The 14,695-nt window shown below is 41.0% G+C and overlaps 1 protein-coding gene across 2 annotated transcripts in view; it reads right to left on the bottom strand.

The window, feature by feature from the left end:
* The window catches only part of oser1 (oxidative stress responsive serine-rich 1), a 49,401-nt gene that overhangs the window by 11,611 nt on the left and 23,095 nt on the right, over positions 1 to 14,695 (bottom strand). For both annotated transcript variants that reach the window (XM_060836532.1, XM_060836533.1), the window contains exons 2-3: positions 6,712 to 6,818; positions 627 to 746 (exon numbers count right to left, since the gene is read on the bottom strand). In XM_060836532.1, the coding sequence (XP_060692515.1) occupies positions 627 to 746; positions 6,712 to 6,791 (200 nt within the window). In that variant the 5' untranslated portion in view covers positions 6,792 to 6,818. The remainder of the gene's footprint in view (positions 1 to 626; positions 747 to 6,711; positions 6,819 to 14,695) is intronic.

The following is a 14,695-nucleotide window of genomic DNA, read 5'->3' as shown; positions in this document are numbered from 1 at the left end:
AATGAGCATTATAACTGATATTCCCCTGCCTTCTTCCCATAACTCTGCAAATTGAACTCAGATTATTTAATACAGACAACGTTTAGCATGCCTATATATTCTTAATCAAAGCCAAGAACTGTCACATTCACAAAACCAAGCAACAAACTTGGTTAAAATGGTTTTAATTTTGTTGATTGTTTAGTTGTTAATGTTAGGAGTTTAATGAAAGTGGACACAAAGATTTTGAACTTTATTTTTCCTATATGGTCTGAATGAAGCTGGAGAGATCCCACATATCTTGTTCAGATTTTTTTCCCCCAGAAAGTGGTGTTTTGCACAGCATGATTCACCCCCTCCCCTTTTTAGCTGGTCTTCCTTTTCGGTTCTGAGAATGAGAACATTAGGATGCTAGCAAAGCAGTAATTGGTTTAGAATACTGAACTTAGTGCTCTAAAGCAGCTCCTTTTAATATAATTGGTAAGGCAGACTTCTCCCTAAAAACCACATTTCTGTCATTAATGAACATTTCAGCTAAGCAGAGAATGATTTGAAATACTATACAACCACAGACTGGAATTGGCATATGAGTGGGTTTTGAAAAAGCTGTAGGCAAATTTAATCAATGCTAAGTATCAGAGAGTTACCCATGCCAGCTTTCTTTGGAAGTACACGTTGTCCTAGGTTTAGCTCCATCAGGACTGCCTCGTACAGATGTCCTTGAAGTTGTTGTTTCAGGATTTATACGGACTGATGCAGGTCCGGCACTGTGACGGGAAACACATACGAAGGCAATGTTAAGATCCTACCATGTTACCAATACTTTATTTTACTAACTCCCAACATGTAAACATCAAATGCAAGTCTTATTATTAATTGCATTTTTGAAAAAAATTCATTCATGGAATGTGGGCATTGCTGGCCAGCCAGCGTTTACATTGCTGTTCCTTGTTACCCTTGAGAAGGTAGTGCCTTTCTTGAACCACTGCAATCCATGAACTGTAGGGACATAAGAACTAGGAGCAGGAATGGCCTATCTGGCCCTTCAAGCCTGTTCTACAACTCGAAAAGATCATAGTTGACCTTCTTATGGACTCAGCTCCACCTGCCTGCCCTCTCACCATATTCCTTAATTCTTTTATTGTTCAAAAGAAAATCTGATTAGCATTAAAAATGTTTACTGAAGTAGCGTCAACTACTTCACTGGGCGAAGAAGTTCCTTCTTAATTCATTCCTAAATCTGCTCCCCCAGTTTTGAGATGATGCCTTGTTTTCCTAGTTTCACCTGCCAGCGGAAACATCCTCTCTACTTCTATCTTATCTATTCCCTTCATAATTTTACGATTCCACAAGATCCCCTTCTCATTCAAAATTCAAATGAATCTAATCCCAGTCTACTCCGTCTATCCTCATAAACCAAGCCCCTCAATTCCAGAATCAAAACGAGGGAGCCTCCTCCACACTCCATCCAGTGCCAGTACATCCTTTCTCAGGTAAGGAGACCAAAACTGCACCCTGTACTCGAGGCATGGCCGCCCCAACACCTTGTACACCTGCAGCATAACCTCCCTGCTTTTAAACTCAATTTCTTTAGCAATGAAGGACAAAATTCCATTTGCCTTCCTAATTAGTTGTTGTACCTGTAGATTAGGTCCTTCTGCATAGTAGCATGCTGCAAGTTTTTACCATTCAAGTAATAGCCCTTTTTACAGTTACTCACAACAAAATGGATGACTTCACATTTATTAACATTGGGCAACATGGAATACACTCAAAGTATCTATGCTCCTCTGCAAAGTTTCAAAGTCCTCCACACACTTTGCTCTGCCACTCATCTTAGTGTGTCAAAGTTTGCAGATGACACTAAGTGCTCCCCAACTACAAGTCATCTATATAAATTGTGAATAATTGCAGTCCCAACACTGATCCCTATGGCACATCACTATTTACTGACTGCCGACCAGAATTGCACACATTTATCCCCTCATTACCCTCCTGATAGTCAACCAATCCTCTATTCAGGCCAATACTTTACCGGTAATGCCATGCATCTGTATTTTATGCAGCAGACTTTTGTGCAGCATCTCGTCAAAAGCCTTTTGAAAATCTAGGTACGCCACATCCACGGGGTCCCCAATGCCCACCTTGTTCAGAATATCTTCATATTCCAAAAGATTAGTTAAGCATATCAGACCCCTCATGAACCCATGCTGCATCTGCTTAACAGGACAATTTCTATCTAGATGCCTTACTATTTCTTTCTTGATAATAGAATCAATCAACTTCCCCACTACAGAAGTTAAACTAATTGGTCTATAATTCCTCAGCTTTTGTGTACCTCCCTTTTTAAAGGGTGGTGTCACATTTGCTGTTTTCCAATCTGCTGGAACTGCCTCAGAGTCCAGAGAGTTTTGGAAAATCACAAATGCACTTGCTATTTCTCCTGGCACCTATGGTGAATTTCTGCAGTGCATCTTGTAAATGGTACACAGTAGGCTGCTTTATCCTGGATGGTATCAAGCTCTTTTAGTGTAGTTGGGAGTTGTGCCCATCCAGGCAAGTGGGGTATGCCACCACACTCTTGACTTGTGACAGGTAGATGGTGGACAGGCTTGGGGCATCAGGTTAGGAGTTACTCCACAGTATTCCTAGCTTCTAACTTGCTCTTGTAGGTACTGTATTTATAATGGCAAGTCCAGTTGAGTTATTGGTTAACCTTAACTGAGAGGACATTGATAGCAGGGGATTCAAATGATATTAGCACTGAATATCAAATGGTCAGATTGCCTTTTATTGAGACGGTCATTGCCTGGCATTTATTATGTATCACTTGTCAGCCAATAATGAAGGTAACGTCAGATTCTGAACAATTAACCTTATTCTGCCAAATCTACATGAGAAGCAATGTCTCATGCAATCTACTGATCAGATGAAGAAGTGAAACAAGATGGTCAGGACTGACAAGATAAACAGTGAGGGGTACAGAGAGCACACATCAACATGTACTAACTTGAGGAGGGGTAAGTCATAAAATGTACCCTGACATTGAGGCCAGATCTCGAAATTTTGTTAAAAAGCATGTTAAAAATACAAGCATTGAACAAAGTATTGATTACTGTAACAATTAATCTGTAATTCTTTCAGTACAAAGAAGTGTAAACCTCGAAAGTAGCATTTAAGATGTAGCTAATAGCTGCAGTTGAGAATTTTCCACAACTTTAAAATGATGAAAGGCTACATGTCAATTGCACCAAGGAACAGGAAATTCAGAAAGGCACTACAGCTCGCAAGATTAGCTGACAGAGAGAGTGTATTCCGGATCAAGAACGGAAAGTAAAGAGGAGGATTTCGAACAGCAAGTTTAAATAAAAAAAGGAGCGGGAAGAAAAAAAAAAGAGAAGGGTAGAGTAGGAATACACCAGCTTTTTCTTATGATTGTAGTGGACTTGATTTCAGGGTTTAAATCACAGATCTCTAAATGCCACAAACTGACAAGGAAATAATTAAAATAAATTACAGTTACATTACATGCTGGGCTAAGGATGTGTGCTCTTTGGTAGATCATAGAACAGCATAGCACAGGAAAAGGACCTTCAGCCCACCACAATACCTTCCTAAACTGATCCCATTTGCCAGCACATAGTCCATATAACCCTCTATTTCCTGCATGGTCACGCGTCGGTCTAAAAGTCACTTAAACACTGCTACATCGTCTGTTTCGATGATTTCCCCAGGCACTCACCACCCTCTGAATTAAAAATAAATTCTAATACAGCTTTAAATTCCCCTTTGTGATATCTGGTGAATTGCTGCAACTCATTAATTCTCAAAAAAAAAAGCACTACAACCCTCGGAGTAGCTCATTACTCTCACCAAACTGACATTCAAAACATGAAGATAAATAGATAAAGCTTGCATTTAGATGTACTAATTCACCTAGAGGTTTTTCCAACTCTTTACAGATACCACCACTTGGAGCAAGTAACACCTGATGGTGTTAAACTCTTGGAATCCAGCACTGGTCACAATGTGTGCATAAATATCCATTAATTGTCATCACCATTAACTAGGAATATTAATCAACTATTTTATACCATGCTCAGTAGAAGCATCTCCATTCAGGTTCACTTCCATTGATCGGAAACCAGTGATGTAGTCTAGCTAAAATGTAATCCACACAGACTACGACATTTATTTCTGTATCTCTAAGTATGATCATCCAACCTCCTATTTGAAGGATGACTTCAGACTAGTCCACAGATTCAGAAATCAAGGATGTATTTTTAAAACCAACATGACTCTTTTGTTACGACTACTACATCCAATCCAGTCATTTAAACTGTAGGTCTTACCTTGCACTACTACGTCAGTCTCGTGAACTGACGGTCTGACATTTTCAGGACTAAAGTGGTGTCCAGATTTTTTAGCAAAATATGACATGCTGCATGCCACCTCTGTTCTCATGAGCATCAGGCAACAAAGGAATCCTGGCAGTATGGAAATGACATTTGCTGCTACAGCCACATTCTACACAGGACTTCTGATTCTCTACCCAAATAGTTAGTCACTTCTGTACTGTATCACCAGGTGGTGGTCATCTGCTGCAGAGTCAGAGAACAATACAGTGCAATATAGGCCCTTTTACCCTACTTGATGTGCCAGCCTTTTATCCTACTCTAAGATCAGACTAGTGTACATTTTACTATCTTCCAGGTGCTTACCCAAGAGTCACTTAAAACGTCCCCATGTATCTGACTCTACCACTACCACTGGCAGTGCATGCCACGCACCCACCACTCTATGTAATGGATCTAGCTCTGACATTTCCACTAAACGTTCCTCCAATCACCTTAAAATTATGCCACTTTGGGATAGCCATTTCCACATGGGAAAAAGGTCTCTGGCTATTCACTATGCCTCTTATCTTGTAAAGCTCCATCAGGTCAACTCTCTTACTTTGCTCCAACAAGAAAAGCCATAGCTCCCTCAACCTTTCTTCATAACAGATGCCCTCCAGTCCAGGCAGCATCACTAATTCCCCTCCGCATCCTCCCTATGATGAGGTGACCAGAACTGAACACAATATTCCAAGTGTGGTCTAACCAGGGCTCTACAGAGCTAGGAAAAAAAGGTGAGGACTGCTGAAGATTGGAGTCGAAGAGTGTGGTGCTGAAGAAACACAGCCGGTCAGGCAGCACCTGAGGAGGAGAGTTGGAGGGTTCCTGATGAAGGGCTGATGCCTGAAACTTAGAATCTCCTGCTCTTGGATGCTGTCTGACCAGCTGTGCTTTTCTAGCACCACTGACTTTATACAGCTGCAGCATAAACTTGTGGCCCTTAAACTCAATCCCCCGGCTTATGAAAGAAAAAAAAAATCACACACCTTAACAATCCTATCAACTTGGTGGCAATTTTGAGGGATCTATAGACATAGAAACATAGAAAAATACAGCGCAGTACAGGCCCTTCGGCCCTCGATGTTGCGCCGACCAAATCCTACCTAACCTACACTAGCCCAATAACTTCCATATGCCTATCCAATGCCTGCTTAAATGACCATAAAGAGGGAGAGTTCACCACTGCTACTGGCAGGGCATTCCATGAACTCACAACCCGCTGCTTAAAGAATCTACCCCTAACATCTGTCCTATACCTACCACCCCTTAATTTGAAGCTGTGTCCCCTAGTAACAGCTGACTCCATTAGCGGTAAAAGGTTCTCAGTGTCTACCCTATCTAAACCCCTAGTCATCTTATACACCTCTATCAAGTCTCCCTAAACCTTCTTTTCTCCAATGAGAACAGGCCCAAGTGCCTCAGCCTTTCCTCATACGATCTTCCTACCATGCCAGGTAACATCCTGGTAAACCTCCTTTGCACTCGTTCCAATGCCTCCACATCCTTCCTATAGTATGGCGACCAAAACTGCACACGATACTCCAGATGAGGCCGCACCAGAGTCTTATACAACTGCAACATGACCTCAGGACTCCGGAACTCAATTCCTCTACCAATAAAGCCCAGTACACCATATGCCTTCCTCACAGCACTATTTACCTGGGTGGCAACTTTCAGAGATTAGGCAACTTTCAGAGATCCAACATTCCTGTTCCTTCACACTGCCAAGAATCATGCCTTTAACTCATGCATTCAAAAATCAACCTTTGAAAATGAATCACTTCATATTTTTCCAGGTTGAACTCAATTTATCAGCCCAGTTCTGCATCCTGTCAATATCCCATTGCAACCTACAACTACACTCCTCACTATCCACAACTTCACTAACCTTTTTGTCATTGATAAACTTACTAACCCACCCTTCATTTCCTCATCCAAGTCATTTATAAAAAAACACAAAGAACAGAGGTCCCAGAATCAATCCCTGTGGAACATCACTGGTCACCAAGCTCCAGGCTGAAGACATTCCATCCAATATCACCTTCTGTCTTCTACAGGTAAGTAGAAGTTGTATTCCGACAGCCAGATTTCCCTGTTTCCCATGCTTCCTTAATGAGTCTACTGAGGGAAACCTAATCAAACGCCTTGCTAAAACCCACATACACCATATCCACTGCTCTACCTTCAGTGTTTTGTCACAGCCTCAAAGAATTTTGTAAGGTTTGTGAGGTATGACTTGCCCCTCAAAGTCATGCTGACTACCCCCAACATTAATATCATTGCCTGAACTTACAATTACATGAGTGGATATTTATACACTGTTGTTTAAACTTACTGCTCAGAGTCCACTTTAAGTTTTTTGAACGCCATCTGCAGGCTCTCCTCATCCTCACCACCTTTGCTCTCCAATTCCATGACTGGAATAAACGCCTAGGGTAGATGCTATCGGAAACAAAGAACACAAGCATGCTTTCAATTTTGGACCAATTCAAAAGTACGCTTTAAAAGTCTTTTGTACTTCTAAAACATTTCTAATAAAAAAATCACTAGAAAAAAAATGCTACATATTACAACTGCCAATGCATTAATTCCCCACCCAAATAAATTAAAACTAGCCAAATTTGAACTTGGCAAAGTAATTCTCCTTTCTGTCAAGCACAAGGCAAGTACAGATGGAGAAACTGATTCACAAGCTTTTCCTGGGATTTAAGATGAATTACCGATTTTCAAACCTGATCTGTATGACTGCCATTCAAATATAGAGCAGAGTCTCCTTTCCAGCTGCTCAGATCCTTCTCAATATAAACAGAACTTGTTCCAAGTTTTACAAAATTAGGAGCACAAAGCTTTCAGCACAAACTCCTGTGAAGTCATCGTTTCTGTAAGTGCTTACCTGGTTTCCAGTTCCAATAGCACCACTTTCCAATTTTGGCTAGTTATTGATGAACATACCTTCAAAAATTTAGATCTTAATTTCTGGAATTCCTGGATAAATCTTCCCCTTAATTATTAAAGGTTTCTTATTTTAGCTTTTGTTTGATTATCAGAACAAAATTCCATGAAATATGTTTGAGATGTTCAAAATTCATTCTGTTCCACCATCTCTCAATCCTCTGTGCATACATTTTTTCCCTGTTCGCCATCCTTAACCTTTTACATGCGATCATGTATCTATATTACATACACCTCAACATCAGGAAACAAAGTCAGTATGTAATAAAGTCAGTCTCTTTTCAATCTATGACTGGTCCTTCAATTTTAAAAACAGTTCTCATCAGTTCCTCGAATCCATAATTAGGCACCCACAGTTTCAAACTTCTGTGGATTTACATCACATATGCGCATTGAAATCTTACCATCACCTCAGATCATTGATCCTTTTGGAGGTAGTTAATTCAAAGGTGACTGGAAAAAAGCAGAAGTGACAGGAAAAAGTATTTGCTTTAAGCATAGCAAATTTTCAATAGAAATTCAATCATAGCCCACCTACCATCCTTCAAAAGGGCACTGAATAGATAATTGAAGGAAAAACATTTATAAATATGGGGCTACAGCACAAAAGTGAACTAACTGGAATCCTTTCCAAAGCACCAGCCCAGATTTGATGTTAAAACATTTATTTTTATTCATTCATGGGATGTGACAGGTCATTGGCAAGGTCTCTTCTGCAATTCTTGTGCTGAAGGTAAATCCATAACATTGTTAAAATAGAGCCTTCCAGTATTTTGACTGTTCTGTGTTTTCTGTACTCTGTTTCACTAATTATTTCAAATGAAACATCTTTGATCTGAATCTTTGAAGGTTTGGTGCCATCATGTGGCTAACAAACTGAATAGCAGAACTTCAGCATTCCAAGTCGCATGGCTGGCTAGCCAGCTCCGATTGTCATCATAAAAGTATTTTATGACGTGAAGTGCTTTTAACTTCTTCCATCAAATACAAATAGCCGTGACCACAGTATGGGAGTACAATATACAATTTAAAATGTCCAAAGATCTACAAATTTTTTACAAAGAGGGGAAGAGACTAATTAGATAGTACTTGCAAAGAGAAGGTACAATGAACTGAATGATCTCTTGAGCCAAGAGAAAAAAAGTGAGGATTGCAGATGCTGGAGATCAGAGCGGAGTGTGTGGTGCTGGAAAAGTGCAGCATTGGAGGAGTAGAAGAGACGGAGACATTTCGGGCATATGCCCTTCATCAGGAATTAATAAGCCTGACATGTTAAAAGGAAGTGAGTAATACAGATTTTCAAAGCAGGTATTGAACAAGATGTACAAATGAGCAAGTAGGGTAAAGGTTTCTCCATTGATGGTGGAACGGAGAAAAAAGATCGATCAGCAAATTGGAATATGCAAATAGAGCCAAGAGACAGAGAGGAAGTTTCGAAGGTGGGGTGAATAACAGATTTTCAAATGAACTTTTGGAACAACATGAAGCAGTGCAGATCAAATGAGGATAGAGGTGATTAGAACGCTGGTCAATGGGATACTGGACAAATGACACTTACATTATGTGCAACCATGTTCCATGTAATATTTGACACAGAAAAGATGGTTTAGACAAGGACATTTAGTCAGAAGGTAGCTAGGATATTCAGGCACACTGGTAGTTCTGGATAACAAACCAATGTACCTGAATCTGAAGCTCAAAATGAGCAATGTGCACACACTGCTTCAGTTTTAGGAAGCAGCTTAGACAATGGACAAGACCAAGTCATAGTTCAACATAATGGCGTCAACATTAATCCAAAAAGTATTCTTGCTCATCCAGGATAGTGACAGCCAGAAGGACAGGATGAGAAATTCAGGCAATAATTGGTGGAGGAAAGGATCGGTATCTTTAGCACACTCACCTAAACTGTCTTCTGAATGGTTTAATAGGTAGAAGACAGGAATGTTCCAAACTGCAACCTCAAGTCAAGCCAGTGATAAATTATGCAGGCAGAAAAAAAAACAGCTGTTAAAGATGCTGATTAGAACAAAAAAAGTTACAGCACAGGAACAGACCTTTTGGCCCTCTAAAACTGCACTGATCCAGATCCTCTATCTAAACTTGTCACCTATTTTCTAAGGATCTGTATCCCTCTGCTCCCTGCCCAGTCTGTTTAGATACATCTTAAATGAAGCTATCGTGCCAACCTCTACCACCCTTGCTGGCAACATATTCCAGGCATCCATCATTTTGTGTAAAGAGCTTTCCACTTATATCTCCCTTAAAAACTTTTCCCCTCTCAATCTGAATTCATGACCCTTAGTAACGGAGTCCCCCACTCTAGGAAAAAGCTTCTTGCTATCCGACCTGTCTATACTTATTATTTTGTAGACCTCAAATCAGGTCCCACCTCAACCTCTTTCTAATGAGAATAATCCTAATCTACTCAACCTCTCTTCATGGTTAGCCCCCTTCATACCAGACAACACACCCTTCTGGTAATGTGGCGACCATGCAGTATTTCAAATATGGCCCAACCAAAGTCTTACACAACTGCAAGATGACCTGCCAACTCTCGTACTCAATACCCTGTCCGATAAAAGGAAAGCATGCCATATGCCTTCTTGACCTATATTGCCAACTTCAGGGTACAATGAACCTGAAAACCCAGATCTCTGTGCAATCAATTTTCCCCAGGACCTTCCACACACTGTATAGTTCACTCTTGAACTGGATCTTCCAAAATGCATCATCTCGCATTTGTGTGCACTGAATTCCATCAGCCACTTCTTCACCTAACACTCCAACCTATCTATATTCTGCAGCATTCTCTGACCAGTTCCCTTCACTATCTGCTACTCCACCAATCTTAGGGTCATCTGCGAACTTGCTAACCAGACCACCTAAACCTTCCTCCAGATAATCTATATCACAAAACAGTGGTCCCAGCATGGATCCTTATGCAAGACCACTGGTCACAGTTCTCCATTGAGAAAACCCCTTCCACTACTACTGTTTCCTGTTGCCCAGTTCTTTATCCATCTAGCTAATACACCCTAGACCCCATGTGACTTCACTTTCTCCTCCAGCATACCATGGGGAACCTTAGCAAACCCCTTACTGAAGTCCACGTATGTGACATCTACAGCCCTTCCCTCAAAATCAACTTTGTCACTACCTCAAAGAATTCTATTAAGTTGGTAAAACATGACCTTCTCTGCATAAAAACACATTGGGTTCAAATCGGTGATAGACATTTTCTTCCAAATGGGAATAAATCCTATCCCTCAGTATCTTCTCTAGCAGCTTCTCTACCACTGACATGCTCACTGATCTATAGTTACCTGAATTATCCCTGCTACCCTTAAACAAGGAGACAACATTAACAATTCTCCAGTCCTGCTGGACCAAGGATGCTGCAAAGATATCTGTTAAGACCCCAGCTATTTCCTCTCTGGCTTCCCTCATTTCCCTGGGATAGATCCCATCTGGACCTGGGGATTTGTATTTTAAAAAGTATTAAAGATAGACAGAACCCTTCCTCCGTCCTTATGCCAACTTGACCTAGAGTAAATCAAACATCTATCCCTAACCTCAATATCTGTCATGTCCCTCTCCTCAGTGAATACCGATGCAAAGTACTCATTAAGAATCTCACTCATTTTCTGACTCAATGCATAACTTTCCTGCTTTGACCTTGAGTGGGTCAACCCTTCCTCTAGGTATACTCTTGCTCTTTAGATATTAATAAAGGCTTTGGGATTTTCCTTAACCCTGTTTGCTAAAGATATTTCATAACCCCTTTTAGCCCTCTTAATTCGTCATTTCAGATTGGTCCTATATTCCAGATATTCTTCTAAAGCTTTGTCAGTCTTCAGTCACCTAGAGACTTTATTCATGCTTTGTTTTTCTTCTTAGCTAATCTCAATTTCACCTGTCATCCATGGTTCCCTAATTTTGCCATTTCTATCCCTGGACGTAGGTTTGCTCGCTGAGCTGGGAGGTTCATTTCCAGATGTTTTGTCACTCTACTAGGTAACATCTTCAGTGACCTCCAAGCAAAGCACTGTTGATAATTCCTGCTTTCTATGTATGGGTTTCTTTGGGTCGGCAACATCATTTCCTGTTCTTTTTCTCAAGGGATGGTAGATGGGGTTGAACTCGCTGTGCTTGCGATAGAGTTCCGATTGGAATGCCATGTTTCTAAGAATTCTCGTGGGGGTCTCCGTTTGACTTGTCCTAGGATGGATACTTTGTCTCAGTCGAAGTAGTGTCTTTCCTTATCTATATGCAAGGATACTAGTGAGAGAGGGTCATGTCATTTTGCAGCTAGCTGATGCTTATGTATCCTGGTGGCTAGTTTTCTGCCTGTTTGTCCAATGTAGTCTGCTTGTTTGAAAGAGAGAAAAAAAAATATTAAAAAAAATCAGTGGACTTTGTTAATTGGATACAGATTCTTTTTGAATATAGGTGATTTTCCTCTACTCTGTGTAGTTCCTGTGCTGCAATGTGTGTTTGCTTGTTGAAATAATGTTCTGATGCAGCTTCAAACATATGGACCAAATACTGAATTACAGAAGCATTCATCCCAACATCCACAAACTAACAAACAGTCTGCTGATTTCTCAGGAACAAACCCAAACAAGCAGACAAAACATCCAGAAACCCTAGCCACTCTCCCCTACGTCAAAGATATCTCGGAAATGACTCCCAGACTACTCAGACCCCTTGGCATCATGGTAGCCCACAAACCCACCAAACCACTAAATCGGCAGCTAATGAACTCGAAAGACGCTATATAGACAACAAGCAAAACTAGTGATATTTATGAAATTCCATGATAGCATTGTAGTGTTTGTTACACTGGACAAACAGGCAGAAAACTAGCCACAAAACAACATGACCCTCTCTCACTAGTATCCTTATCTACAGATGAGGAAGGACGCCACTTCAACTAGGGCAACACATCCATCCTAGAACAAACCAAACAGAGACACACTAGAATTCCTAGAAGCATGGTATTCAATTGGAACTATCAACAAACACATCGAGTTTGACCCCATCTACCAAGCCTGGAGAAAAGGATCAAGAAAAATCACCACCCCAAACACAAGTAGAAAGCAGGAATTATCAGCAGTGCTTCACCCAGAGGCCCACTGAAGACATTATCCAGTAGGGCGACGATGGGAAATGAACCTTCCAGCTCAGTGAGCAAACCTGCATGTAGAACCTCAACCTGAGCTACAAAATCTTCTCAAAACTTGCTAATTTCTATCACTCATTTTCACAGAAAAATGTCTCTCCTGCACACTAATCAACCTCTTTAAAAGCCTCCCACACATCCAGTGTGGATTTACCTTCAAGCAGCTGCTCCTAATCTACATTCCCCAGCTCCTGCCAAGTTTTGGTATACAGGGGAACCTGGATTATCCGAACAAGATGGGCGGGCACTGTTTCATTCGGATAATCGATTAGAACATAGAACACAGAAGCGTACAGCACAGAACAGGCCCTTTGGCCCACGGTGTTGTGCCGAATTTTAGTCCGAATGTAAAATATAGTAACAATGTATGCACCCCTCAACTCACTGCTATCCATGTGCATGTCCAGCAGTCGCTTAAATATCCCCAATGACTCTGCTTCCACCACCACCACCACCACCACTGGTAATGCATTCATAACTGCGTAAAAAAACATCTGCTTCTGATGTTTCCTTTATACCTTCCTGCTCATGTCTTCAAACTATGACTTCTCATACCAGTCAATCCTGCTCTGGGGAAAAAGTCTCTGGCTATTGACCATCTATTCTTCTCATTAATTTTGTACACCTCGATCAGGTCTCCTCTGTTCCTCCTCTTCTCCAGAGAGAAAAGTTCGGGTCTATTCAACTTTTCTTCATAAGGCAAGCCCTCCAGTCCAGGCAGCATCCTGGTAAACCTTCTTTGCACTCTCTCCAGAGGCTCTGTATCTTTCCTATAGTAGGGCGACCAGAACTGGACAAAATATTCCAAGTGTGGCCTCACCAGGGACTTAAAGCTGCAGCAAAACCTCACAGCTGTTAAACTTTATCCCCCTGATGATTTGGTTAAAATGCCTTTCCTCTGGGGCTTGGAGATTTTAAAAAGTCCGCTCTCCAGTCAGGGGACTAGCGGCAGCACTGAGAGAGAGCTAGAGGAGGGGAAAAGGGCATCAGACAAATTCCCCAAGTGGTTTAACAATAATTACGATCAAGACAGCCTGAGTGAGGGTACAAGGGCACATATATCCATTTGCACAAGTTTTGGTCTGCACATAGGAACTCCCATGAACAATGAGGAAAAAAGTGTCAGGGGAAAATCCAAATTGCAAGAACATTAACTGGAACAGCCTTCCAAACACAGTTTATGAATCATTTCAAAGATTTCCAATTGCAACTACGATAAACATTTGAAATAGTTTCAAACTTCAGCTCACAAACTGTTGCAAGCCAAATAATAAAAAAAAAAGGATCACTGCCTGATGCTCAGCTTATTCCCATTGGGATGGGGAAGGAGGGACACAGTTAGCTGGAAGTAATGTACAACTCAAACTATACATCAAAGTCTAAAAGTACCAATATAAGTATCAAAATAACAAAAGGAATCAAACCTAGTTTTGGCACAGTTGGGTCAAAAATGGCCATTACTGGTGACCATTTCAGTAATGTATTCAAACAGTCTAGGATGTAGTTTAACTTCATGGCCATTTAATGAAAAGCAGTTATGTTCTATAATGAATGCTTGATCTGCATACTCTGCAAGCTTAGTGCCCCAAGCTGCGAATGCAAAAACGTTCCTCCAATGAATTCCAGGTGCGCTGAGCCAGTGTATGAGAATTGGTTACTAGAAAGGCAATCTGTGGAATTTGATACCCCAAAGTCAGGTGGATACTGGGATATAACTAAATTTGAGGAGTTAGACAGGTTTTAAATTAGTGATGGATTGAAGGACTATGGGGAGAAGACAAGAAAATTGCTGGGGGGGGGGGGGGGGGGGGGGGGGGTGGAAACCATATTAGCCATGATTAAATGGCTGAGCAGACTCAAATGGGCTGAAAAGCCTAATTGCGCTCCTATACCTTATGAAAACTTATGAACGGTTAAGTGAAGAAACTGAATTTCTTCACAAGAGAAGGTTAGGTTTTTCTTCTAGAATCCCTACAGTATGAAAGCAGACCATTTAGCACAAAAAGATCACACTGACTCCTCAATCAGCATCCCACCCAGACTCGTCCTTACCCTATCCCTGTAGCCCTGCATTTCCCATGGTTAATCCACCTAACCTAAACTTCCTTGGACACTAACGGCTATATAGCATGGTCAACCCATACATCTTTAGATTGTGGGGGAGGAAGTCTGAGCACCTGAA

Source organism: Hemiscyllium ocellatum, chromosome 15, assembly GCF_020745735.1.
Source record: "Hemiscyllium ocellatum isolate sHemOce1 chromosome 15, sHemOce1.pat.X.cur, whole genome shotgun sequence".
NCBI classification, from domain to species: domain Eukaryota; kingdom Metazoa; phylum Chordata; class Chondrichthyes; order Orectolobiformes; family Hemiscylliidae; genus Hemiscyllium; species Hemiscyllium ocellatum.
Note: the sequence above shows the minus strand (reverse complement) of the source record. Positions and strands in the feature narration are given on the sequence as shown.